General features: G+C 44.5%; 1 protein-coding gene across 5 annotated transcripts in view; it reads left to right on the forward strand.

The window, feature by feature from the left end:
* Positions 1–26,366, forward strand: part of SYNE2 (spectrin repeat containing nuclear envelope protein 2) — a 337,350-nt gene that overhangs the window by 289,568 nt on the left and 21,416 nt on the right. For 3 of the 5 annotated variants that reach the window (XM_039242122.1, XM_039242123.1, XM_039242124.1), the window contains 4 exons: positions 3,466–3,621; positions 6,051–6,209; positions 7,642–7,808; positions 21,391–21,553. In XM_039242122.1, the coding sequence (XP_039098053.1) occupies positions 3,466–3,621; positions 6,051–6,209; positions 7,642–7,808; positions 21,391–21,553 (645 nt within the window). Of the gene's footprint in view, positions 1–3,465; positions 3,622–6,050; positions 6,210–7,641; positions 7,809–15,721; positions 16,006–21,390; positions 21,554–26,366 lie in introns of those variants that run through there. The other 2 variants (XM_039242127.1, XM_039242125.1) reach the window with 2 other exon arrangements.

The following is a 26,366-nucleotide window of genomic DNA, read 5'->3' on the forward strand; positions in this document are numbered from 1 at the left end:
CTGGCAATGGCTTTATTAGGTTAAGAAAATTCCTATTCCTAGTTTTCAACATTTTATTATCTCTACATCTTTAGGTGTAGATCTAGATTTCAGGGACAGAGGGATTTGGAGTCACTCTCTCAGTTGATGCATAGTTTCCTTCCATAAAGTCTAGAAACCAGGGCAGAATGTGAACTGTAAACTCATAAGAAGGCATGCTTTGTCCCAAGTGTCACACTCTTCAGTTTCCAGTGGGATCCTTTCCATTTCCACAGCCTCCATGTCCTACCTTTCAGTGGAAAAATCAGGAAGAGAGGCCAAGAGCATTGAGTTCATCGATCCCATGACCATATTCCAAAAAGAACTTGAGTAACCTGAAGCCTGTCTAGGAGAGTGCTTATCATCCCTAAATCACTTGGGAGAGATACACTCACCACTTGACCAGTCTGGGCTCTACTGTCCTCCTCAGAAGATTACATTCTCCTTACATTGCAGCTGACATATGGAATAGCACTTCACGACATACTAGCTTTTCACCTTTATGGACATCTGTGTTCACAAGACTTGTCAAATGATTGAGTCTGGGTGACAGTTTTATTTTTAAATTAATTTTTTAGTAAGATTGTCACATGGTTCAAAATTCAGAAGGTGCAAAAGGCATACATGAAAAATTTTTCAGTGTTTAATTTTGAGAGAGAGGGAGACAGGGGAAGTGGGCTTCACATGGACAGCAGCCAACCTATGTGGGGCATGAACTCACAAACCACAAGACCATGACCTGAGGAGAAGTCGAACGCCTAACTGACTGAGCCACCCAGGCGCCCCGAAAATTTTTTCTCCCACTGGTTCCTCTCCACAGACATAATCAATGTTAATCAATTTGTTGTGTATTCTTCCAAAGATATTCTATGCATATACAGGCCAATATTTATATATATACACATTCATTTTTTGGTCCTATTTTTACCCAAATGGTAAGGTAGAAAAATGGGACTTGACAATCCTGGTAAGTGAGTCCACAGGCACACTTAAAGCCACAGGCTTTAATGTTGCTCTGCTGTGTTAGAGTCCAGTTCATTTTATGTAATCAAACAACTAAATTTCACATCTCGTGTTCTATCAATGGGAATTTTACAGGTAATATAGACCATTTATCTGGTTAAATTGAGAAAAGGAAACTTATGTTCCCTTTGGCAGTTCTGATTTGGCGGCAACTCTGGAGTATTTTCATTTAAAGACAGAAGCATGATTTTTGAAATATTTGTACAAATAGTGATCAATCATAATAAACCTCCACAGTAGACCTCGCTCTATATATTCTTTGATGATTCCTGTTTTTCTCATTTTCTGAACATTTTAAAGCTCTTGAGACACTGTCAAGTTGTGTGTGTGTGAGTGTGTGGGTGTGAATAATTTTAAGCATGGTGAGTGTTAGGAAAAGGACAGGGGGCTACAAGAATGTAAGACAGGGGTCCCAATCTTGTCTGATGACTCAGAAAAGGCTCCTCTGAGGAATTATCCTTGTGTCTGAGATCCGAAAGTATAAATATGAATTAACTAAATATATTTGTGGAAGCACCAGGGTGAAGGAGTGGGTAGCATTTCAACTACGTAAAGAAATACAAATTTAAATAATCATTATGCATCTTAAATTTGTCCACTCTACATATTAAACTTGTCCAAATTTTAAACTTGTCCAATTATGCATATTTGTCCAAAGGTATGGTCCCTGTTACAGTCTGTAGCTAGTGAAAGTGTTACACACAGAATCTGTTCTCATCCACTATACTAGAATCATAAGGGTAAAAACTAGGTAACAAGAGTTTAAATGATTTTTCTTCTTTTTTTTTAAGTGCTTTAAAAAACATTTTTTTGTTTGTTTATTTCTGAGAGAGAGGGAGACGCAGTATCTGAAGCAGGCTCCAGGCTCTGAGCTGTCAGCACAGAACCCAGTGCTGGGCTGGAACCCACAAACTGTGAGATCATGACCTGAGCTAAAGTTGGACACAACCAATTGAGCCACCCAGACGCCTCTAAATGATTTTTCTTCTGATAAATATATTTCTGAATCTCCATGAAACCTTGTTTTTCAAATTTTTTTAATGTTTATTTTTGAGAGAGAGTGTGAGCAAAGGATGGGCAGAGAGAGGGCGACATCTGTGATCCGAAGGGGGGTCTGTGTTGACAGCAGTGAGCCCAGTGTGGGTCTCGAACTCATGAGTCATGAGATCATGACCTGAGCAGAAGTGGGACACCCAACCGACCGAGCCACCCAGGGGCCCCTCCCATGCAACCTTTAAAAAGAGTTCTGTGGGGGCACAGGGTGGCTCAGTTAAGTGTCTGATTTCAGCTCAGGTCATGATCTCGTGGTTTGTGGGCTCGAGCCCCGTGTCGGGCTCTGTGCTGACAGCTAGCTCAGAGCCTGGAACCTGTCTTTGGATTCTGTGTCTCCCTCTCTCTCTGACCCTCCCCTGCTCATGCTTTCTCTCTCTCTCTCAAAATAAATAAAATTTTTAAAAATTAAAAAAAAATAAAAAGTTCTGTGGGCCATTTTAGTAAATGTAAACTTCTGTCAGCAAGTTGTGCAGTCATGCCAATGTACTTTTTAGAACTCTGAAAATGAATCAGAATTAACACACTTCTAGTGTTGCCACCCCTCAGAATTATTTCTGATATCATTGAAATAGCCTCCTCTTTCTATTGCAATAGACAGGTATGAATGGAGACCCTTAAAACGTGCCAAAGAATGAAGAACTGTAAACATAGTAAAAACCTGGAGAATTCCTATGTTCGGGCTGTTTTCCTTTTACCTCCCCTGTTGTGAAAGCAATTTTAAGTCCTAGAATTCAGAAAGTTTACATTTGACACACTTTTAAAAATAATTGTTTCCATGACTAGAGATTTTCTGCTAACCATTTTCTGCCGAATATGAGGGGAGAATTTATTTTTTCTTCCATTATACTCATTTTTTGGGGAAGCTTAACCAAAATAATTCCCTTTGAACAGAAGCCGTTGTTATGATTGCCGTGGGAACAACAATGCATTTCTTAGGTTATTTTCTTTTTAAAGATGGGAAATCACACTTATACAACATTTCTGTAGCATTGTTTCAGAATTAAAAGTGTGTATGTGTGTCTGTGTGTGTGTGAGAGAGAGAGATTGTTGCTAGACTCCAAAAATAATTTCTTCTCAATAAAGGTAAAGACCTACATGACTTTAAAATAGAACTAATTCTGTAAAAATCAGAACTACCTGAGCAAATGAGAATAAAGGTAGGAAGGAATTTTCCTTTGAGGAAAGGGTGGGGAAGAACGGGCCAACCACAGCCGCCGCCACTGCCCTGGGCTGTTTCTCATTCAGAAGGTCCCGCCCCCTTCCCTGGCCTCCCCTCCCCCAGAGTCCAATCAAAGGATTAGCCTACAGGTTTGGAAACAACAGCAGCGTGAGTTGAAGGTTTTTTCCCCCACTTCTTGTGTTTAAATGCAGGAACTAGAGAAGTCTTTGGCCAACTGGACCCAGAACCTTTCAGAACTTCACACTTTGAAGACCGACTTAAGCCAGCACATTCTTGCGGAGGACGTGATGGTTTTGGAAGAGCAAACGGAGCATTTGCACAGACAATGGGAAGACCTCTGCTTGCGAGTAAGTCAGTTAACTGCAGGGCACGGATGTTCTGGAGTTTATTGAAATGTCTCCGAAGGCCAGACAAAGTAGAAAGGGGCTTCATTTCATTGAACCGGAGGCCCTTTTCAGTTGGAGCCTAGGCTGGCTGCTGTCCCTTTAGAAGGCAGCAACATGGTTAACAGATTTGACCCTTTGTTTCTCCAGGGCTCAGTGCTGTAAGTTTGCACACTTTTAATAAGCTTTTTAGAAACTCACCTTAAATGGGATGGGGGAGGGGGGAGAATCGCAATTACTGACAGCTATGAGCTCTCTGCTTTCTGTCTTATACACATGACCAGTACCCATCAGTATATTAGAATCAGGACTTCAGCAAAGAGGTCTCATCCGACATTAAGAGTGGTGTCTCTGAAGTATCTATCTGGGCCCAGTGAACAGAAAGTCTTACTTAGTGCCAGGCACGGGGGCATTTCATCCGAGAACTCTGTAATCACATGCAATCCGATGTTGCTTTCAAGTAGCTGGTTTTTTAAAACTCTCTAAAAGAAACTATCAACAGCTACACTTAGTATCTCAGTGGATCACTTCTTCTTAATAAAATTTGGATCACTGTTAGGGTATGATAACAGTACGTGTTTGTGACAGGATGGAACTAAAGGATTCAAAAAGAGCTTTGTTTTAAGTACATATAATCCTAAGAAAAATAAATTCCTTAATCTCATTTTTGTGCATTAAGAAATGTTTTTAAAAGGGGAAATTCACTTCTGAGTGCTTTTGAGTAAAGTAAAATCATTTTTCCTTGATTTTAGTATTTAATATTCACAATGAACCATAATTTTAAATGACCTCTTAGAATTTTTATTCATATTTTGTATAAAAGAAAATATTTAGAGTATGTGAAAAGCATCCTAAAACTTAAGGTAGAAGTGGGAGATTGGGAACCAGATGTTCTTAATTGTTACCGTTAGGAAACCAATCAGAACCGTGCTGTGCAAAATGCCAGGATTTTAAAAAGGCTAAGATAAATAGATGCCCTGAGGATGGAAACACAAAATTTGTTTTTTAGGGATAGTTCTTTGAGCCTTCTTAACACATTTGGCTGGGTGGATGTATAAGTGTTAGTATTTTTGCCTCACTCTGAAAAGATTACTTGTTTTCATTGTACACAGCAGGAAAATCTCTGGGAGTTCTACCTTAGTTTCCCCATCTGTAAGGTGGGGTGTTACAACTTTATCTGGGGCACCTGGGTGGCTCAGTCAGTTGAGCATCCGGCTCAGGTCATGATCTCACAGTCGTGAGTTCGAGCCGGGTGTCAGGCTCTGAGCTGTCAGTTTTGAGCTGCTTTGGATTCTGTGTCGTCTTCTCTGCCCCTCCCTCTCTCATGCTCTGTCTCTGTCTCTCTCAAAAATAAACACTTAAAAAAAAAAAAAACTTTATCAAAAGAACTCTTAACTACTTCTTTTAACCCTAAGATTCTAAAGACTTTTAAGAGCTGAGATACTTGTGTACATTTAGAAAGTCTGATTTGCATTCTTTAAGTTGTAAATTCCTTTAAGGAGGAAGTCTGCTTAGGGGTTGCTAGTGCATAATAGAGCATTGGGTTTTTGGGGTCAGCCTGATCACTACAGACCAGTATTTGGTTCTACTTCCATACTTCCCATCCAAAGCCAGAGGGCATAATGGAAGGTGGATTAAATGAGTGGTATGCATTTGTTTTTTTATTTTACTTTGCTTTTATTTTGGAAATCTACCGCTAAAATAGTGAAATAATTCTGTAGTCCATTTGCATTATAAATGTTAAATTAATGTTTTGATCTAGATTTATAGTTTTCAAGTTGAATAAGCAGGATATTGGCCTCAAGTAGAAATAAGGAATTGATACTTTTTAAAAAGGTAAAAGATTTGGGAGTACCTGGGTAGCTTAGTCGGTTAAGTGTCCAACTCTTGGTCTCAGCTGAGGTCTTGATCAGGGTCATGAGTTCAAGCCCCATGTTGGCTACATGCTGGGTGTAGAGCCTGCTCTTAAAAAAAAAAAAAAAAAAAAAAAGTAAAAATTTGGGTCATAAAACTGTAAATTAGCATGTAGCAATCCTTCAATAAAGGTATATTGAAAGAATAAGGATCAGAAGAAATTTGGATGATGTTTACTATATCTAACCTTTCCTACTTAATTTTTAATATAACCTGGTAATAATAGATATGCATTGGATAAAACTGAATTCTTTCGGTCAATTATGCTTCAGACATAATCTTTATTTTGTTGCTTTTTGTGGCATTTATCAAAGGTGTAACTGTTGATGTTGAACCCTAGGTATTAGGTAAACAGTGATTGGAGTCTATAGGGTTACTGATTAAAATGAATGAAATTCAGTCTTTTTAATGGGGGGAAGGAAAAGGAAATACTTTCCTTCCTGCCAATTCTCAGCTGCCAAATGCATTTTCATTTCCAGGTGGCTATACGCAAACAGGAGGTTGAAGACAGACTCAATTCATGGATTGTGTTCAATGAAAAAAATAAAGAGTTGTGTGCGTGGCTGGTGCAGATGGAAAACAAAGTTCTACAGACAGCAGATCTTAGTATTGAAGAAATGATTGAAAAGTTACAGAAGGTAAGCAGGAATACCCAGATGGACGGCCGCGGAGTTCTCTGCCTTCATTCCCAGGTGCGTGGCGGTGTAACACATTAGATATGTTTTTAATAACATTGCAGAAATGTGAAGGACATTCTTGCTATCTTTAGTCCTTCGCAGAGCAAAGCTGGTAAGTGATGATTCCAGAGAGGTGGGAAGTATGGGACCATGGTAGGAAGGCGTGAGGCTTGCCATGCCTTTCTCTCGGGGAGTCTGGCCAGAGCCGGGCTCTTGTCAGCTTCAGCATTAGTTCACGTGCCAATCGACTGTAGCTTCTCTGGCTGCTGCTATGAAGGCGTTCCCATCACCAAAGGGAAGAAGCCAACAGCAACTTTTGAAGTGGCCATCCGCCCCTACAGGGAAATGGCTTCTTGCTGCGGTCACCCAAAATGCCACTCAGTTACTTCAGGAAAGCTCCTACTGATACCAGGCTAATTTAGTTATGCTCCAGTGTCCTTGGTGACCAAATAGGTTAGATTAGAACAAATCTGGGAGGAGAAGCCAGGGCTATTGAATTAAGCAATTAAATATTAGAGCGGCGCCTGGGTGGCTCAGTGGGTTAAGCATCCAACTGCGGCTCAGGTCATGATCTTGCTGGTCCTGGATTTGAGCCCCGTGTGGGGTTCTGCATTGACAACGCAGAGTCTGCTTCAGATCTTCTGTCTCCCTCTCTCTGCCCCTACCCCATGCATGCTCGCTCGTGCTCTCTCTCTCTCAAAAATAAATTTTTTTTTTTAATTTGTTTAAAAAGAAAATAACTACTGGCGCACTGGGGTGGCTCAGTCGGTTAAGCGTCAACTTTGGCTCAGGTCATGATCTCACTGTTTCCGAGTTCAAGCCCTGCATTGGGCTCTGTGCTGACAGCGCAGAGCCTGGAGCCTGTTTCAGATTCTGTGTTTCCCCTCTCTCTCTGCCCCTCTCCCGCTCTGTCTCTCTCCCTCTCAAAAATAAACAAATTTTTTTTTTTTAAATATAACTACTGCCTTACATATCACACATGTGCCAGGTGAGTGCTCTTTGACTTTTCGCTGTTCACTGAAGAGTTGCATGACAGGTGAGAGAAGTCTTTGAATTTGTTTTTGAAATTTTTTTTAATGTTTTATTTATTTCTAGGAGAGAGAGAGAGAGACAGCGTGAGCACGGGAGGATCAGAGAGAGAGAGGGAGTCACAGACTCTGAAACAGGCTCCAGGCTCTGAGCTGGCAGTCAGCACAGAGCCCGACGCGGGGCTCGAACCCACAAACTGCGAGATAATGACCTAAGCGAGGAAGTCGGACGCTTAACCGACTAAGGCACCCAGGCGCCCCATGAATTTGTTTTTGAATTTGAAGAGGCAGCCGTATGTTTGTGAGTGGTGAAGAACTGCATTCCCAGTAGTAACTGAGGCTTTGTGTTTTGGTGCCTTTGCCAGGACTGCATGGAAGAAATAAACTTGTTTAGTGAAAACAAGTTACAGCTGAAGCAAATGGGTGAGCAGCTGATGAAAGCCAGCAACAAGACCAGAGCAGCTGAGATCGATGACAAGCTCAGCAAAATCAATGACCGCTGGCAGCACCTTTTTGATGTCATTGGATCAAGGTGAGAAATGGCCGGAAAGTTACTCTTATTTCCTAGGGACAGTGGTTCCTTCGCAACATCTAGAAACTAAGCTTAGCCTTCTCTAAGGCAGCCTCGCAGCTTCATAAACTCAGAAAGGCAACAGTTGGTCCAGAGAGGTGAGAATTCTTATTTCAGCCTCTTAGGAAGATTCTATTTTAATCTATCATGGTTTAATATTTTTTTCTTTAGCTTAAAATTTCTTATGAAGTTAGGTTTGAATGAGAGTTGGAGATTTAATTGGAGCAGAGATCCTGGAGAAAGTATTATTTAGAAATTTTAAATCTAGTTTGGTACTTGCATGTCCCCCAGATGAGATCATCTCGGCCTGTTCCTGCTTATGCGTAGGTGAAGGCAAGGAGGTCTGTTTCTAGATGCTCGTCTTCAGGCCCCAGTGGGCATCTGGTCCTAAGATGTGCACCTAGGAGGCGTGTCTGCAGCCACAAATCATAGCTATATTTTCTAGTGCAACCTTATGAAAAATAAGACTGGTAATTTTATCTCTCTTCACAGAATAATGAAGGTGACACCACCCTGAGCTTTTAAGTGTCTTTTGGTCTTCAGGTTTTCTCTCCAAATACAGACCCAACTAAAGTGTTTTTCACGTGTGACCTGGCATGCAAAACATGAGACCACTCATGAAGCTTTGTGTTTACACTGGCCGAGTGAGTCTTTTACATAGCAGTATGCTCAGATATTTGGAACACGCATAAGATGCAGAATATACAGGAGAGCCTGTAAGGAGAATAAAGAATTAGGGAGTCATGAAAATAAGATGCTCTTAATAATTTGGCATTTATTTCCTTGACCTCACTGTTTACTATAAACCGTAAGTGAGGCTGATTCGGTCAGCAGGGGCACCAGGCTAAGGGCTATGAGAGTTACAGACAGGAAGTAATATGAGTCAATTACATTAATGGGAGCGGACATCTGAGCAGCTGTAAAGCCAAGTGGTTTGAGAGCTCCAAGCTCATCTTTCTGGAGTGGGGGCGGGGATTAGGAGGAGCCTTTCAGAAGAGTGGTGTTCCCAGATGGTCCTGAGTGATGGGTTGGGATCCCTGAGTGTTACTGGTGGCAGAGACCGTTATGTTGTGAGCAAAAAGGGATCAAGCAGCATGGAAGTCTTTCGGGAAATGACAAGAAGTTCCATTGGCTCAAATATAGGAGATGAAGCTAGAGAGATAGATCAGGGCTGATGCTTAAAAGACCTTCCATCTCAACTGAAGACTTGGCCTCCTAAATAAAGTCTGAGTCATTCATGGTTCATTAGCAGTGGAGGGTTTGCTGAAACAAACATCAGGGTGATTTGGCTGGCGGCATAGACTGGGCTGAATTCAACTTGTCTTTATTGCCCGTTGAAAAAACAATCTGTAGAAATCCATGGTGGTGATCCAAATAAGGATTAAGGGCACAGATTTTGAGCACATCCTGACTTTCCCACTTACTCACGGTGAAAACTTGAGTAGTATCTAACCTTTATTTTTTTAATGTTTGTTTATTTTGGGGACAGAGAAAGAGACAGTGTGAGTGGGGAGGGGCAGAGAGAGGGAGACACAAAATCCGAAGCAGACTCCAGGCAGGCTCCGAGCTGTCAGCACAGAGCCCAGTGCGGGGTTTGAACTCACAAACTGTGAGATCATGACCTGAGCCGAAGTCGGACGCTGAACCAACTGAGCCACCCAAATGCTCCATATCTAACCTTTCTGTGCCTCAGTTTCCAAATCTACAGACTGTGTCTAATAGCACTGCTCACACCAGAGGCTGCTGTGTTTGAATAGGATGTGTGTCACATGTGCCCCAGAACCAGCCTATAGGAGCCAGCACTTCCTGAGCAGCTGTTATCATTGTTCTCCCCTAAGAAGACTCTAAAACAAAGCAGTATGTGTGTTAAATGGGCGAGGATTCCCTCAGTTGTGTCTCATACTAAGAGGTCTTCCATGAGACCAGCATCTTTGACTATCTTGTTTCCAGTGCTTAGAACAGTGCCTCAGAGAGGCACCTTGGGTGGCTCAGTCGCTTAAGCGTCCCACACCTGATTTTGGCTCAGGTCATGATCTCCTAGGCTCTGAGGAGCTGGGCATGGAGCCTGCTTAAGATTCTCTCTCTCTCCGGGGTGCCTGGGTGGCTTAGTCGGTTAAGCGTCCGACTTTCGCTTAGGTCATGATCTCGCAGTTTGTGGGTTCTAGCCCTGCGTCGGGCTCTGTGCTGACTGCCAGCTCGGAGCCTGGAGCCTATTTCAGAGTCTGCGACTCCCTCTCTCTCTGACCCTCCCGTGCTCACGCTGTCTCTCTCTCTCTCTCTCTCCTAGAAATAAATAAAAATATTAAAAAAAAAAAAAAAGATTCTCTCTCCTTCTCCCTCTGCCTCTCCCTCTGTTCCTCCCTGGCTCATGCTGTCTCTCTTTAAAAAAAAAAAAAAAGTTTCTGTTATTTGTTGACATGAAAATTCCAATGCTTAAGAATGGGATCATTTCTGTTGGGTAAATTGTGTCTAGTATGTCTTTGTTGACATCGTCTATATATCCTAAGTTTTCTTGAGCACCTGGCGCTAATCGAGGGTATGATATCCGACCTGTTTATGGATCCTTCAAGAGCAAGGTCTAGATCATGCTTCCTGAAGACTAGATTGACAGTCCATTCTTTTTTTCTTTTTTAATGCTTAATTAGTTGAGAGGGGAGGGGCAGAGAGAGGGGCAGAGAGAGAATCCCATGCTCTACCCTGTCCACACAGAGCCCACATGAGGCTTGAACTCATGAACCACAAGATCATGACCTGAGCCAAAAATCGAGAGTCAGATGCGCAACAAACTGAGCCACCAGGTGCCCTGCCAGCTATATTCTTGACCATGTGCTTTTTACATATGATTTCACTTAATCTTCATGATAATTCTGAAGGACAGATACCATTATCCCATTTTACAGATAAGGAAACTGAGAAATTGAAGGTAAGGGACTTGACCATAATTCCATAGCCAGCATGGGAGGCACCAGGATTTCAGCTCCTGGTGGTGTGGTCTCCCTGGACACTTCTGGTTTGTAGTGAATAGAACATAATGAGAGCCTAATCCCTTCAAACCTGGAGGACTTGGGAGGGAGCCATTTCTCTTCTCTTAAAGCAAAGGCCAAGTGAGACAGATGGCTGAGAGCCTAAGAAGCTCCGAGCTGGGTTTACCCTGCAGGTGAGTTTGTGGGTTGAGGCCACAAGCCGAGACCTGCCATAAATTAGCCTCCCGTGAAATTAGCTCCATGTCTGACCTCGGACACTGATTCCACGCTGGGGACCACACACAGGTGTCATGCCGGGGAAAGGGGTCGGGGACACAGGCTGCAGACGTTAGATTTGAACAGTGCCAAGCACAACCTTTAGCCCTGCAGGATGCACAAACGGCCTCATTTGCCCACAGAAGTCTGGACACCATTCAACTTTTTTTGTCCTACCCATCGTATCTGCTGCTTCCCTCCCTATAGTAGGAGCAACATCTCCTACGTAAGATTTGGAGGGAGACCCTACCTAGGTACCCAGCCATGTGATTTCAAGGTTTTAACTACAAGCATTTAATTTCAAAGTTTAGAATGGTGTTTAAAAGTCTGTGACCTCAGGGGGCACCTGGGTGGCTCAGTCAGGTAACTGTCCAACTCTTGATTTCGGCTCAGGTCATGATCTAGAGGTCATGAGATCGAGCCCGCTTCAGGCTCCTGCTTGAGATTCTGTCCCTGTCTCTCTGCTTTTCTCTCTCTCTTCTTTCTCTCTCTCTCTCTCTCCTCCCCTCCCCCTCTCCAAAACAAAATAAAATCTTAAAAAAATAAATAAAAGTCTATGTCCACAGTAAATCAGGTTTAATTCGATGAAAAAAAAAATTTTAAGAGCTCTTGTTTTGGGTATGTTCTCAGCAAAACAGAGGTAAATTTCAAAAGACTCATTAAAACATTACGACACGGTTACCTAAAAGCATTAAATTTATAACCATTTCAAGTAGTAGGCTTCATTACGGAATGGATAGGAGAAGTCAGTGTTGTTTTGTAAGTGCCAGGTTCCTTGTATAAATCATTTCATTCTTTTCTCAAAATTTTTAACATTTATTTTTGAGAGAGAGCCAGCACAAGTGGGGGAGGGGCAGAAGGAGGGAGACACAGAATCTGAAGCAGGCTTCAGGCTCTGAGCTGTCAGCACAGAGCCTGATGCTGAGCTCGAACCTACAAACCGCGAGATCATGACCTGAGCGAAAGTCGAACGCTGAACCAACTGAGCCACTCAGGCGCTTCTAAATCATTTCGTTTTTGCATAATCCTGGAAGGTCAGTATTCTCCATTTTACCGAGAGGGACGCTGCAGGTCAGAGAGGGTCAGTAACTGACCCAAGGGCAGAGGCGATGCTGCACAGGGTGGGGATGAAGCCAAGGTCTGCCTCTCGTGCTACACCATGCAGCGAAAGAGCACTTGGCTCCTTTGAGAGCTGGCTCTTAAAGGTAGTTTGTTAGAATTTTTGTAACATGTGGAACGCAGTGTGAAATTTACGGTCTACTCCAGCGCAGTGGTTCTCACACTTAAACATGCATCAGGATCCCGAGAGGGTTCATGAAAACATGGGTTGCCGGACCCCACCCACAGAGCTTTGGATTCTGTAGGCCCCATTCCGGGTGGGGCCAGGAATGTGCATTTCTGCCACGTACCTGGGTACTGCTGGTGGTGCTGGTCTGGGGAACATAGAGTTGGAGCAAGCAGCAGGGTGAAGTGACGCGGTGCTGCATCAGGAGCCCGAGACCCTGGACCTGCCACCGACTGTGAACAAGTCCTGTGACCTCTATGAGCCTCCGTGTCTTTGTTGATAAACTCGGCACATGATCCTGGATGGGAGTGCAGCAGGACAGCTATGGGTCCCTCTGGACAAATAGCAATTTGCCTGTGGTGCAGTGCATTGTGGGTACATGGTAATGGAAGCGGGGGAAACAGCCTTAGATCCAAACCACTGTTCTTTCTCTACTTAGGAGCTGTTCTTCAGCTTCTGTAAAATCATTAACGCAGAGAACTTGAAGGATACATCTCCTAAAATATAACCAGCCAGTCAAAGGAGGGTGGGTGGGGGGGAGCCTAACCTCACATAAGGTTATATTGGCCCTGGGTGTAGACCTCAAAATTCCCAGAAGTAGGTCTCCATCAGAATCGCTGCAGGAGCTCTTGGCAATCATCATGGGCCCTTGGGCAGCTGCTTACATTAAGGACATCTAAATTCTTACAAGACATGCCATTCGTTTCATCAACAGAAAGGCCATTTGAAGCACCGTGTATTTTTTGGTCTATGGCGTGATTATTCTAGGACTCCATATGACTTGATGACAAGAAGCATTAATTTTATACTACTGTGCTTATTTGACAGAGTAAATGAAGAGTTACCTTTTTTTAAATTACAATTATTAGGAGCACCGGGCTGGCTGGGTCAGTAGACCACGCAACTCTTGATCTTGGGGTTGTAAGTTTGAGCCCCACACTGGGTGAAGAGAGATTACTTAAACTCTTTTAAAAATATTTTTTAAATGTTGTAGCTATTGGCTCCTCCTTCCTCATGTTTTCTTAGAGAATTTCTTTGAACCCCAGCAAAACATCAATGCAGGAGAGACCACTAAATTACGAGACCTTTTCAGAACTACCAATGTGTGTCATCCTGTTTTGGGAGCAGCAGGGCTACCTGTTAGTGGGAGCACTTTAGGCACAGGATGTTGGGCGATGGACAAAAGATACAAAGTTGGCTTGCTTCAGGCAGCACCAACCAAAGCTCTGAAAAGAGGGTCCTGCCCGCCCCCCAACCCCACCTCCCCACCGACCTGTCCTGTCCTCAGTGGGACTGATGCCAGAGGAAGACTGAGTCTGATACTTCTCATCTGTGTTTACCTGGATCTCAGAAATAGTTGAACTCCTTAAACATCCATCTACTCTTGTTCCCCAGAACCCTCTCCCCATGTCATTGAACAAACCTCTAGCTTGGTCCTATGAAGCAGGAGCCCTGTGGCCACTGGTCATTCTGTCTCTGGTGAGTCACCCTGGCTGGTTGTGGAGACTCTTTGAGACCTGGGGACAAGTAGCCCAGAGGAAGGGAGGCTCTTCGTGAAGACTCTTTCTAGCTATCATGTGGGAATGAGCTGGTCAACGCTGTCCGTGCCTAGAACAGACGGGACAACCGAATGGAAAGACACCCCAGAATGTTTACATTGGTTATCTATCAGTGTTGGCATCATCAGCGATTTCAGTTTTCTTTTTGCTTATCTGTTTTTTTCTGAATGTTCATTATGGAAAAATAACATGGGGGGCTTTTTCTCACCCCCCCTTAAGAAAAAAATGTCCTCAATGTTTTTACCTTCCTCTTTAATTTCTCTTCATAGCGATACCATTAGCTGACTTAACACCCTTTAGCCAGCGTTTGAAGGGCGGACTGGCTCAGGCGTGCTCCCATATGATCCCTCCCTGGTTAGACTAGATAGATCTTTCACTATCAGAAGGGTCAAGTCCATGAAAAGAAACTTTTTAACTAACCATAATCTTCACATTTCACCTACCAATGTGAAAAACCCACCTGTTCATTATAGTAGCAATTAAAATTTTATCACTTAAACCCAGCAGTTATTACCATGGCGACTGTGTGTTGGGATGGTTTTTCCATCCCTTGCAGAAGGGGCAGGGAGATGCGCGCCTTTTTAAGTTGATAAAGTTTTTCATTGCTCTCCTTTTATCTGTAGTTTCTCAAGGTTATTTTGGAAGACCAAACAATGCAGCTAGTCAGAGTTGCCTTGCTCTGGCCTGATCCCATATGACTGGAAGGATGTAGAGAGTTTAGTGCAGAGGAAGCCAGATGTGAGGTCAGCCTCCCCACCAGCCTGATCTTTCCACCTCTGGAGCCTGGGGCTGCTGCTCCTGGGCCCTGAGGGTTGGGAGTTTCCTCAAGAAGACGGCAACCACCGGGGCGCCTGGGTGGCTTAGTCGGTTAAGCATCAGACTTTTGCTTAGGTCATGATCTCGCGGTTCATGAGTTCGAGCCCCGCGTCGGGCCCTGTGCTGACTGCCAGCTCAGAAGAAGACAGCAACCACCAGGGGATCAGGGAGCAGACACATCGGGCAGCACCAGCGGGTCCAATGTACTAGACTTTGGGGGGTCATATTTAGCAGGTCCAAGGGGAAGCTAAGCCTGTAGGCACAGGTTAGATGTTGCATTTGGGGAGAATGGTTTCCAAATCCACACTCTTAATTTCATGGGTCTAGAATGTGCTTGCTGTGTTTCAAGGTGGGGATGTAATAATTACCTATGTTGGGCTTTAAGGGACCCATGAGAAATGATATTGTTGAGGCTTCAGATACGGCTGAGAGTTAATCTGAAAGGGGCTAGACACAAACCAAGGGTGCTCTGGGAAACAGCTACTTGGATACCCTAGAGAAACCAAGGTTAGGGCTATGGAGCAATTTTCAGAGTCCTTATGGTAAACTCATAAGGTTTGCAAAATCTCTTCCTCTGCAAAGTCTTGAACTCCATTTGTACTATAACATAGAATTTTTTTTTTTGCAAAAAGCAGAGGAATAGAGTCCATGAACTCTCCACCTTTTCCTAAACCAAGATGCACCCGCTAAAAAGGCAAGGCAGAAACCCGCCCTCCACCCCCATTCCCTGGAAATTTCTCCCTCAGGAGGACCCTAGGAAGGTATTCCAGTTGGACTCAGGGACTTCCAGTTGCACCAATTTTTTCAAACCTGAAACCAAAATTTAATTTGAGGAGGAGGGAAATCCTCTCTTCCGTGCCCCAGACCTGAGTGTTTCTCTCCCCTCCGTTTACAGCACTTCATAAATAACCCATAGCCAAGATAACACTGTGACTTTCTTCCCCCAGCGTTGCAATCCTGTAGCGTCAGAACAAAGACTGTGTGTGTGAGAGAGAGGAAGGAGCTGGAGATATTTGTTTATTGGAAAGGAGAGAACGGAGATTAAAACTGCAGTGAGCGGAGAGGCAGGTCGGCTCCCTGCCGGGGGGCGCTGCTTTGTGGCCGGAGCGTGCGGGAGGGCGGCCGCCCCGGATGCTGAGCTCGGGGATGGAGCTGCGGCGGGTGGCCGGGGGAGGGGCCGCCTCGGCCCGGGAGGTGGAGGTGCAGCCGGGGACGCGGAGCTTCCCCTAAACAGAAGGAATGGTTTTCTCTCATCAACAGTAAGTGCCATTTCAGCCATCAGTCCGGTGGCTGCTGTGTCTGTGCGTCTCCCCTTTCTTGCTCCCTCATTTTGGTTACAATAGGAGTGAGGACGAGATGGTGGCTGCGGACTGTGTGTGCTCAGCCATCGGGGGATGGGTTCTCTCCCAGTGTCAGCTCGCGTGTGTGTGGCTTCTGCGCTCAGCCTTTGACAAGCAGGGGAGAGGGGTGATTATGCTGTGTGGAAAATGGAAGTCCTCCGGCGACATAAATGCTTCAAGAGATGATTAGCTCCAGTGTCTCAAATCAGGGCTTCACGATCTTGGAGTAATTGATTCTCTTACTATAAAGCTGTTTAGTTATGTAAAAAGATGCAATTGTACAGAATCAGTACAGTGTTTTTAGCAACTGACAGCTGCCCCCGGGCTCGAGTAGCTTTTTGCTTCTGCACAAATTCAGGTACTTCCACCATCTCGGTTTTCCTCAGTATTTTTTAAGTTCCGCTGCCCACAGTGGCATGGGATTTTTTTTCAATGATGATGATCTAAGGTCTTTGTATTTTAAGTGTAGACCCTGTAGCATGTAGAGAATAGGACTGATGTGTAAATTATTCTCTATAGATGAATCTGATATTAAAAACCTCTATCACATGTTGTAAGCCTTAGGTCTAATACATTGAATGACACTAACCGGATTTGGTTTTGTTTGTTTTAGAGGAAGACAGAGTTCATAAGTACTATATTCTGATCTGTCACTATTAAAGTAAAGCTTCATTCACCTTGATTATTTCTGCATTTCTACCCTGCAAAACATCTTGTAATTTGTAACTACTCTTAGTAAAAATTATTTTGTTTGGTTTCATGTAAAAAGAATCTATACAGGTGAAAAACCTCCCCCTTGCACCTAAAAATGTTTTTTCCAATCCTCAGAATTAGAATTCAACTCAGGAAATCACACTTACTGTTTCTGGAGAAATAGGATGTATATACGTGAGAACAGTGTTGTTGAGCGCACCTGGGTAAAACATGGGCAAGTGCAGAGATCATGAACTTCGTAAACAAACTGCCTTGGTGGTTGATGTAATGCAATATTGTGGTTGCTTCCCTGTGCCAGCAGTCTGGATTCTGAATGGGTCTCCTTGTTTCCCAAAATGAACTCGAGATACAGATTTTTCCAAGAGTGGTATTAACGAGGCCTAACATGGAGGTTGCTTGCCTGGGTTAGCAAATGACACCTGCTTCCTGACCTGCGAAAGGTGATAATTAGATTACACTATCTCTATAGAATATGATACAAATTCAACAGTACATGTGAGGGCTCCTACAGTAAGTTGTGACATGATTATCTGAAAAAACAATCCATTTATTTACATCATCATGCAGTTTTAGATACTACACCTTCAGGCCGATGTTGGGACGTAGAGGTAGATTAAATCCTCATTAGGTGAATCTTTAATAGCTTCTTGGCAACGTTCTTCTTTCCTTTTCCTGCTCCCTTCCCTTTCTCTTTAATTTGCCCTGAGTGTATGTGTGATTTGTGTGCCTGCCTGCTTGTCAGTATTTCGCTTGCCCTGTATGGAACCAAACCAAGTCCAGCTAGTATCACTCTATGTATCAGACCTAAGGCTTACAATGTGTTATGGTGGCTTTTAACATCAAATTCATCTACATGGGATAATTTACATTTCAGTACTGTTCTCTCCATGCTCAAGGATCTGCAGTTAAGATACAAAGAGGTGCATGTAGGGCTTGGAATGTGACAGCAAATTGTATTGTGCCAAGATGGCTTGAAGATGCCCTGACCTTTACCTCTTTCCTTTAACATATAACATAGCCATGTGTTTTATGAAAAAGACAGATTCGAAGGTATAAGTGAATCTCATTGACTCATTCAAAAGATATTTATTAAGCGCCTCCTATATTGTATTACAATGTCAAAATTCAATCTAAATTAGATAATCAGCTCTTTGGGAATAAGACCTGTGTTTCAGTTATCTCTTGACTCCTTGGGATCTGTGCAGGATCCAAGACAAAGCACATGGTTAAATGCTTACTGAAAGGAAATTATGGAGGGGCAACTGCAGGCACCCGAAGTATAGCACTCGGTGGACAGGCTTCTGCCCCCACAGCGTATCCTAGAGCCCTGACTCTGGACTTCTGATCATGTTCCCAACAGCAACAAAAGGCATCCCGTGCCTAACGTTATCTCATGTGCTAATGTGTGTACAGTGGTGTATGCAGGTTTGCATGAGGTGCCACAAGGAAAGAGCCTAAGAATAGCAGCTCCGGACCAGAGTGCCCAGGTTGGAGTCCTACCTCTGCCATTTAATGATCACGTGAGGGGGGGCAAGTTCTTCAATCCCTGTGCCACAGTTACTTCATCTGTCCAACGGGGACGCTAATAGTACTGATCTCCTGGCATCACCGGCAGGACTAAATGAGCCGCTCAGGTACAGCGTGCGACAGGCCTGGCACAGGTACATGTCAGCGTGGTCTGTAGTGGTTCCACGTGGTCATAAAGTTTGTGAATTATAAAGTATACCCAGTGTAGACGCTTCAAAAAAATGGGAGAACAGTAGAAAGTCTAATATTTTGTTTCCTGTACTCCATTGGATTGTCTTGAGCACTCCATTTTGGACGTCACTGGCCTGGAGTATCAGTCCTGGTGAAGCCAAGTAAATTATTCCCCTGCCTGCCTCCTACCACTCCCACTCCCCACCCCACTTATTGGACCCCTCACCCTGGGGCCAAAAGGCTTCAAGGTCACTGGGTTTCTGTTTTGTTTTTTGTTTTTAATTTTTTTTTAATGTTTTATTTATTTCTAGGAGAGAGAGAGAGAGAGAGAGACAGCGTGAGCAGGGGAGGGTCAGAGAGAGAGGGAGTCACAGACTCTGAAACAGGCTCCAGGCTCTGAGCTGGCAGTCAGCACAGAGCCCGACGCGGGGCTCGAACCCGCGAACCGTGAGATCATGACCTGAGCTGAAGTCGGATGCTAAACCGACTGAGCCCCCCAGGCGCCCCATCTCATCTGTTACTTCCTTCTTAATACATCATCTTGAGGCTTTGAAAGGAACTCCTTGTGATATTTGCAGTAAGATTATAAGTTGGAAAAATTTAACCACCATGAAAATCATCTCAATGGTGGTTTCTGGGCATTTATCTCTGTTAGGCACTGTGCCAAATGCATTTCATGTATTTATATCTCATTCAGCCCTCTCAGCCACCCAGTGAAGGAAGGAACTAACTACTGTTGACAGTTTTTCAGATGAGCTTAAACAGAGCTAGGATTCAAACCCAGGCCCTCACCACAAAGTCTGTGCTCTTTACTGCCAGGCTCCATGGCCTCCTCCTAAGCTGGCCTGCCTCCTGGCACTGTTGAGAATAAATATTTATGAAAGGATTTTGTGAGGTCCAGTGTTATGTAAAGGTGGTGTTACGGTAGCGTCTTGTAATCCCATTGGCTATAAGAAGAGCTAGTATTATATTGAGTTCTTGCTCTGTGCCAAACTTTACACACGCCCTTTTGTTTTGATCTCAGAAACACCTATGTGGTGGATAATTTTGCAGATGACAAGGAAACCGGGAATCGGGAAAGTTGGGCTCCTTGCAGGCAGGCGCAGTCCATAAATGGTGCCATGGGACTTAGACCCAGGTCTGCTCACTTCCAGAACTCTGGCCTTAACTTCACCCACATATTATCACCTCCCCGAACCTCGAGGGACTCAGAAGCCTACTAGAGAGGCTAAAAATAAAAGGATTTTCCCTAAATCATAAAACTAGCCGGCACGAGAGCTGGAGCTAGAAGTCAGTCCCCAGGGTTGATTTGGTTGATGGTAGGGTGTGAAAAATAAAAGTTAAAGCACACAATTCTGTGGTCTACTTAAATAATGGCTTGTGGTGGAAGTGCTCATACACATGTATTCATGCGACAAATGTTTGTCAACAGCGCCCACCAGGCAGTGTGGGAGGTACTTTGCTTGCAGAAGTAGGGAGCCCCGTGCAGCCTGGCCAGTGTGGGCTCTTAGCGATTAAGAGACGCGGACACAACACAGGGCAGGAGGTCCCGGTACTGCCGGAGTGCCCAGGGTCTCCGGTGCGCAGCAATGGGAGCTCCAGGAGAAGGGAAGGGGGAGCCACTTTGTAGAGTGCAGGGATGGCGGCAGAGAGGCCGCTGAATGCTTGAAAAGGTCAGGGGATTAAGCTGATAGGTCAGGGTAAGGTGAGGACTGCGGGAGCATTTGAGCATGAATGGATCCGACTTGCCATCCCAAATGTACACTTTGGCCACAGACCCACAGGTGGGCAGGAGGAGGAGGGGAAGGAGGACGCCAGGGACCTGGTCACAGGCTCCCCAGGAAGAAATGATGGTGGCCTGGAATGCGGTGCGTTTCTGGTGAGCTGGAGCTGGTGCCTCAGTTTTTCTTTCCAGTGCTGTAGCATGGAGTTCTGAAAGCACCTTGTAACTTGAGTATCGATAAGTGGGAACTTGGCCTTCTAGCTGTTACTTCAAGTCTCTGAGGTTCGCTAAGAATCCCACAGATCACCAGATCGAGCCCTCACTCACTCGAGGACTTCCAGGAAAGCAGTTGATGGAAGCGTTTTATTTTCAGGATCCACGTAAAGATGATTTTCCCTCAGCAGCTGTGTCATTTCGCCTTGACAGTACGTTGACGCGCCAGTGAGCTCACCAAGTATCCTGACGCTGTGTGTTGGTTCCAATCTGCTCCACACGGAGTAGGAGGTGGATGGATTTAGAACTGTGCTTGCAGATTATCTTGGCCCCAGCCTCCCACCACACTCCCTCCTCCCTTTTTGGCTGATACAGCTGCCCCATGATGGGCTGGGTATGTGTGTACGGCACCCTCAACCCCTTAGATTGAATGGGGTGGGCTTTAGCGTATGTTTTACACTTGCTCAAGAGGAGGGTTCCCTGCGCGTCATCATGGGCCGGCTATCACCAAGTGAGCCAGGCACGTAACACCTTTAAACCATCGGGGAATGTCCCTGACCGTCGCAATCTCAGGCTTACCCAAGACAGAACCTGGACGGAAATCAAGTGTGGTTATTTTTACCTAGAGAGAACGAGATGGCATCTCCTCTTTCCTCTGCAGCCCTAGATAGATGTTCTGGGTCTTAGGAGATCCCACTCTGGGAATGACAGGACTTTATATTTGCATGGGTGGATTCACTCCTGGTCCATTTGAGAATCAACCAGACCAGCAATTTGTAAAGTGTCACATATTCTGTGAAAACTCCTACCCATGACGTGAGAGCTGTTCCTGCAATAAAGTCAATAACCAACATAAGCTGCTTTTTATCCTGCGACACACTTGTTCGCACATTGTTGTCACCACTAAACATCGGGCTTTTGTTTTTTACCTCTTGTTTTCCTGCAACTGTGTTTAGGGTGAAGAAGCTGAAGGAGACCTTTGCTTTTATTCAGCAGTTAGACAAAAACATGAGCAACCTTCGCACCTGGCTGGCTCGGATTGAGTCAGAGCTCTCTAAGCCTGTTGTTTATGACGTCTGCAATGATCAAGAGATCCAGAAGAGGCTCGCCGAGCAGCAGGTGGGGAACCAAACTTTTGTAAGAGTGTAGGTGTCTATGCTGTCGACTAACTCAGACCTTCCCTCTGTTGGCTGTGCCCTTTAGCATGTTCACATTTCATCATATTGGTGTGTTTTTCCAGAGAAAAGCAACCCCCTGTCCATGCCCTTGTATGTGTGAGATGACCTCTCTTGAGTGCCCATCTTCCACCGCATTCACATCCCTCTTTGTGACATAGAGGTCTTAGTCTTAGTGGTAAATAAGGGTTTTTGCTTGTGTATTTTTTTAAGCTTGGCTCTTGGTTTTGTTTTTGGTAATACCGTTTTGGAAGGCAATGAATTGAAAGAAAAATCAATTTTTTAACCAGGAAAAGTTTTCGTGGGACAATAGAGCTGATACAGTGTCCAAAAAAAAGGGGGGGTTGTATAATAAAACAACATGCTTAGGAAGCCCCTCGGGTACTCTGCACATTTCTCTCATCAGTTACGTACCCTTTGCGCCAACCCTGGCAACTCCACAGTGTGAACCACCAAGTCCTTCCCCTGTTATCATCACACTAACCTGGTGGGTGCTCACTGATGTCACCGACTGTTCCTCACTTCCATGGGCTCATAGTCATGTTTATTCTCGTATGCAGTGCCTGGAGTTTGACTTTATTTTTAAAACTAAGTTTAGGGGTTCCTGGGTGGCTTAGTCAGTTAAACATCCAACTCTTTTTTTTTTTTTAATGTTTATTTTTGATAGAGAGAGAGAGGGAGAGACCATGAGAGGTGGCGGAGCAGAGAGAGAGAGAGACACACACACACACTCACTCACTCACTCACTCACTCCGAAGCCGGCTGTAGGCTCCGAGCTGTGACTGACTGACACACACACACACACACACACACACACACGCGCACACACACACACCCCACCCCCCCCCCACCCCGAAGCCGGCTGTAGGCTCCGAGCTGTGACACACACACACACACACCCCCACCCCGAAGCCGGCTGTAGGCTCCGAGCTGTCAGCACAGAGCCCGACGTGGAGCTCAGACCCATGAACCGCAAGATCATGACCTGAGCTAAAGTCAGACATTTAACCAGCTGAGCCACCCAGGTGCCCCAAGCACCGGATTCTTCATTTAGGCTCAGGTCATGATCTAGAGATTCATGAGATTGAGCCCCACGTCGGGCTCTGTGCGGACAGTGAGGAGCTGCTTAGGGTTCTCTCTCTCCCTCTCTCTCTGTCCCTCTCTCTCTGTCCCTCTCTAGCATCCACTTGCACTCTCTCAAAATAAATAAACCCTAAAAAAAAAACATGTAATTAAGTTTATATTGGGACACCTGGGTGGCTCAGTCAGTTGAGTGACTCTGACTCAGTTCTTGATCTCAAGTGTTGTGGGTTTTAGCCCTACACTGGGCTCCATGCTGGGCATGGAGCCTACTTAAAAAAAATTAAGTTTATATTATCCTTTCAGTAAGGATTTCCATCACCTTCATGGGTTTTTGTCAGATCCATGAGCAGATTCTGTTTTGACCATATAAGCAATATGGTTGTCCTCAAGTTCTCAGATTCGTATCTATTTTCTTCACATTATCTCCAAAGCCTTGTTGTCTGCTGTCTGTCAGCTCACCAGGAAAATTCACCCACAGTTAACAGCTGCTCTTAAGGGCGCCTGGGTGGCTCAGTTGGTTAAGCATCCAGCTTCGGCTCAGGTCATGGTCTCATGGTTTGTGGGTTCAAGCCCCGTGCCCTGCTCTGTGCTGACAGCCAGCTCAGAGCCTGGAGCCTGTTTCAAATTCTGTAACTCCCTCTCTCTCTGACCCTCCCCTGCTCACGCTGTCTCTCTCTCTCTCTCTCTCAGAAATAAATAAAACATTTTTGAAAAATTAAAAACAAAAACAAAAAACAGCTACTCTTAGAGAAAGAATTGGGGGCTAAAACTTCTCACAGATTCGAGGGCAGAAGGTGATGATAAATTGATGACAAATTCCCTTGAGTTCAAGTCAGTCCTTTTAATGGGAATAAGTGACATCTCATGCTACCATAAAACAGAGCCAAGTATTTGATATTACTCTTGACTTAGATCTTTATTCAGTCTATTACTGTTACTGTTTAAACAATGCCTATTATCGTGGCTTCCAAATCAGTGTGATTTAGCAATGCTACTAAGTAAAAATACTTAGCCTCAGAAATGTAAGTATGTCTTTTTCATGGAGACCATCTCAATTCTGTCTTTGCTTTGTGGAGAAATGAACACTGATAGAAGTACCATGTTAATGGACATTGCAGAGATTTTATTTTAATGCCCTTCTCAGTGGAGTCACAGCTACTGGACATTATCAGCTTTGTTTGAAAGTTTGATCCACTAAGGTAAATTCCCTGAATGGTCTCTTTACTGACAGGTCTTGCAAATAGCAATTCATCCTGAGTGGTGAGTTTTTTTTCAGGTAAACAGTGTAGAAGCTGGGTGTATTCTTCCTCTTAAAGAATGAATGGCTAAATTTGGCAAGAGCCAATAATGTGTGTTAACGTTTTATAAACCTGAGTGTGCCAAAACATCATTAAATTACAAGGAGTGTATCCCCCCCAAAGGATACAAAATTTGAAGCAGCTGCCATCCTCCTGGCCCTGTTTGGTCCTGTATTGAAATGGCCCATAATTTCACTGTGGTTGATTTGAAGCTTCCCTCTTTACAGAATCACCATCATGGAATTCTTATCTCGTAGTAATCCAAAGCCAATTAAAGAGTTGGTGTTTAGGACTACCATTACTGTAAAGAAGTTAGATGTTGTAGTTTTCTATGATTGCTTTAACAAATTACCACAAATTTAGCCACTTAAATCCAAACTTATTAACTTACAGTTCTGGAGGTCAGAAGTCTGGCCCCGGGTTAAGATGAAGTTGTCAGATGGCCTGCATTTCTTTCTGGCAGCCACAGGGGAGAATCCATCTCTTTACCCTATCCAGCTTCTGGAGACCGCCCACACTGCTTGGCTCCTGGCCACTTCCTCCATCTGCAAAGCCAGCAACAGGGCATCTGGCTGTGCTTTTCTTTCATGGTCCCTCCTCCCTCTGACTCTTCTACTGCCTTCTGCTTTTTTTTTTTTTTTTTTTTTTTTTTTTTAAATTCTGAGAGGGAGAGAGAGAGACAGTGTGAGCACGCGAGGGTCAGAGAGAGAGGGAGACACAGAATCTGAAGCAGGTTCCAGGCTACCTGTCAGCACAGAGCCTGACATGGGGCTCGAACCCACGAACCGGGAGATCATGACCTGAGCCGAAGTCGGACGCTTAACTGACTGAGCCACCCAGGCGCCCCTCCCTCTGCCACTTTTAAGGACCCTAATCACACTAGGCTCACCTGGATAATCCAGGGTGTTAAAGTCAGCTGATTAGCAACCTTAATTCTCCTGTGGCATGTAGCCCAACATATTCACATGTTCTGGGGACAAGGACATGGTCATCTTTGGGCAGCCAATATTCTGCTTACCATTCTCTGTTTGTCCTGAGCAAACTTTTACTATTTTTGTTTAAAAAGAAAAATTAGGGGCACCTGGGTAGCTCCGTCGGTGAAGCGTCCGACTTTGGCTCAGGTCATGATCTCCCGGTTTGTGGGTTTGAGCCCCGCGTTGGGCTCTGTGCTGACAGCTAAGAGCCTGAAGCCTGCCTCAGATTCTGTGTTTCCCTCTCTCTCTGCCCTTCCCCCCCCAAAAAATAAACATTAAAAAAAAATAGTATTTTAAAAAATTATACCAAAACCAGACCTTAAAGTCTCCATCAAAAACCACTAAAAACAGAAATGTGTCACACAAAAGAATTATATATGGACCATTAAAAAACCTTACTTGAATTTCTATCACTAGTTAAATATAAGTTACATGATTGTTTCCAGAAATAAGACCTAAAGGTTTGGAATCATCTCGTAGTGCCTTCTGCAAAAGTGATTAGGAGCCATGCTTCCCAGATCCTCATTACCCTGTTCTTGGGAGCACCCGGGGTAAGAGGGCAGACCTTATCAGAGTGCTTTTTGTTTCTCTTCTGTAGAACTCCTCAGGCAAGAAGGGTTGTATTGTTATTTCTGTGGCATAGATCATCTTCAAAGGAAGTGGTGGCAACTTTTGTGACACTTTCAATCCTTGAACCACTTCATTAAACCTTGGGCACTTCTGTTTTCTTTGGCTTCCTGGTTCACTGTGGGGTGCGAGATGGTAACATGGGGAGACAGTGCCGTTAGGAACCCCCCCACACACTGTAATTACCAGTAGCCCCCTTCCCAGCAGACCAACCTCTGTGAAGCATGAACCAGACCACTCTGTGCCACTGGCTTGCCAACCCAAGCCCCTCCCCCAGAGTCAATCTGGAGCCACCGTGGGGGTCCCACCCCATGTGATTTTCTGCCCCCTTCCCTCCCCCAAGCCCGACTCTCTTTTCTTCTCCTTTTATCTTATTTTTTTAGTTCCTTTTGGCTTCTCCACCTTTCCTGGTGATGTTCTCCCTGACCTCTTGTTCCCCCCAGCCCCTCCCCCCCCCCCCCCCCCCCCCCCCCCCCCAGCCAGTACACAGTACACACACTCCTTCCCAGCTTCAGTGCTGTTGGTCAGCTGCTCAGGAACAGAAACACAAAGCGAACGGTTTCCAGGACCATTGGCAAAAGCCTTTCACATTGTTTTATGTTGTTTCTTAACTCCTGTTCTTCAAAATTGTGCTTACACAGTTTTTGAGATCTAATAACTGTGCGTGCTCGTGCCTCAATGGGAATTAGCGGTGGGATCAGTTCAGTTCGTAAGATGTCCCTCATTTAGCGCTTAAGTGGTTTGCACTTTTTAAATATGGTTCACTACTTTATAT

The sequence above is a fragment of the Hyaena hyaena genome, unplaced genomic scaffold (genome assembly GCF_003009895.1).
Source record: "Hyaena hyaena isolate Hyena2069 unplaced genomic scaffold, ASM300989v1 scaffold_208, whole genome shotgun sequence".
In the NCBI taxonomy this organism is placed as follows: domain Eukaryota; kingdom Metazoa; phylum Chordata; class Mammalia; order Carnivora; family Hyaenidae; genus Hyaena; species Hyaena hyaena.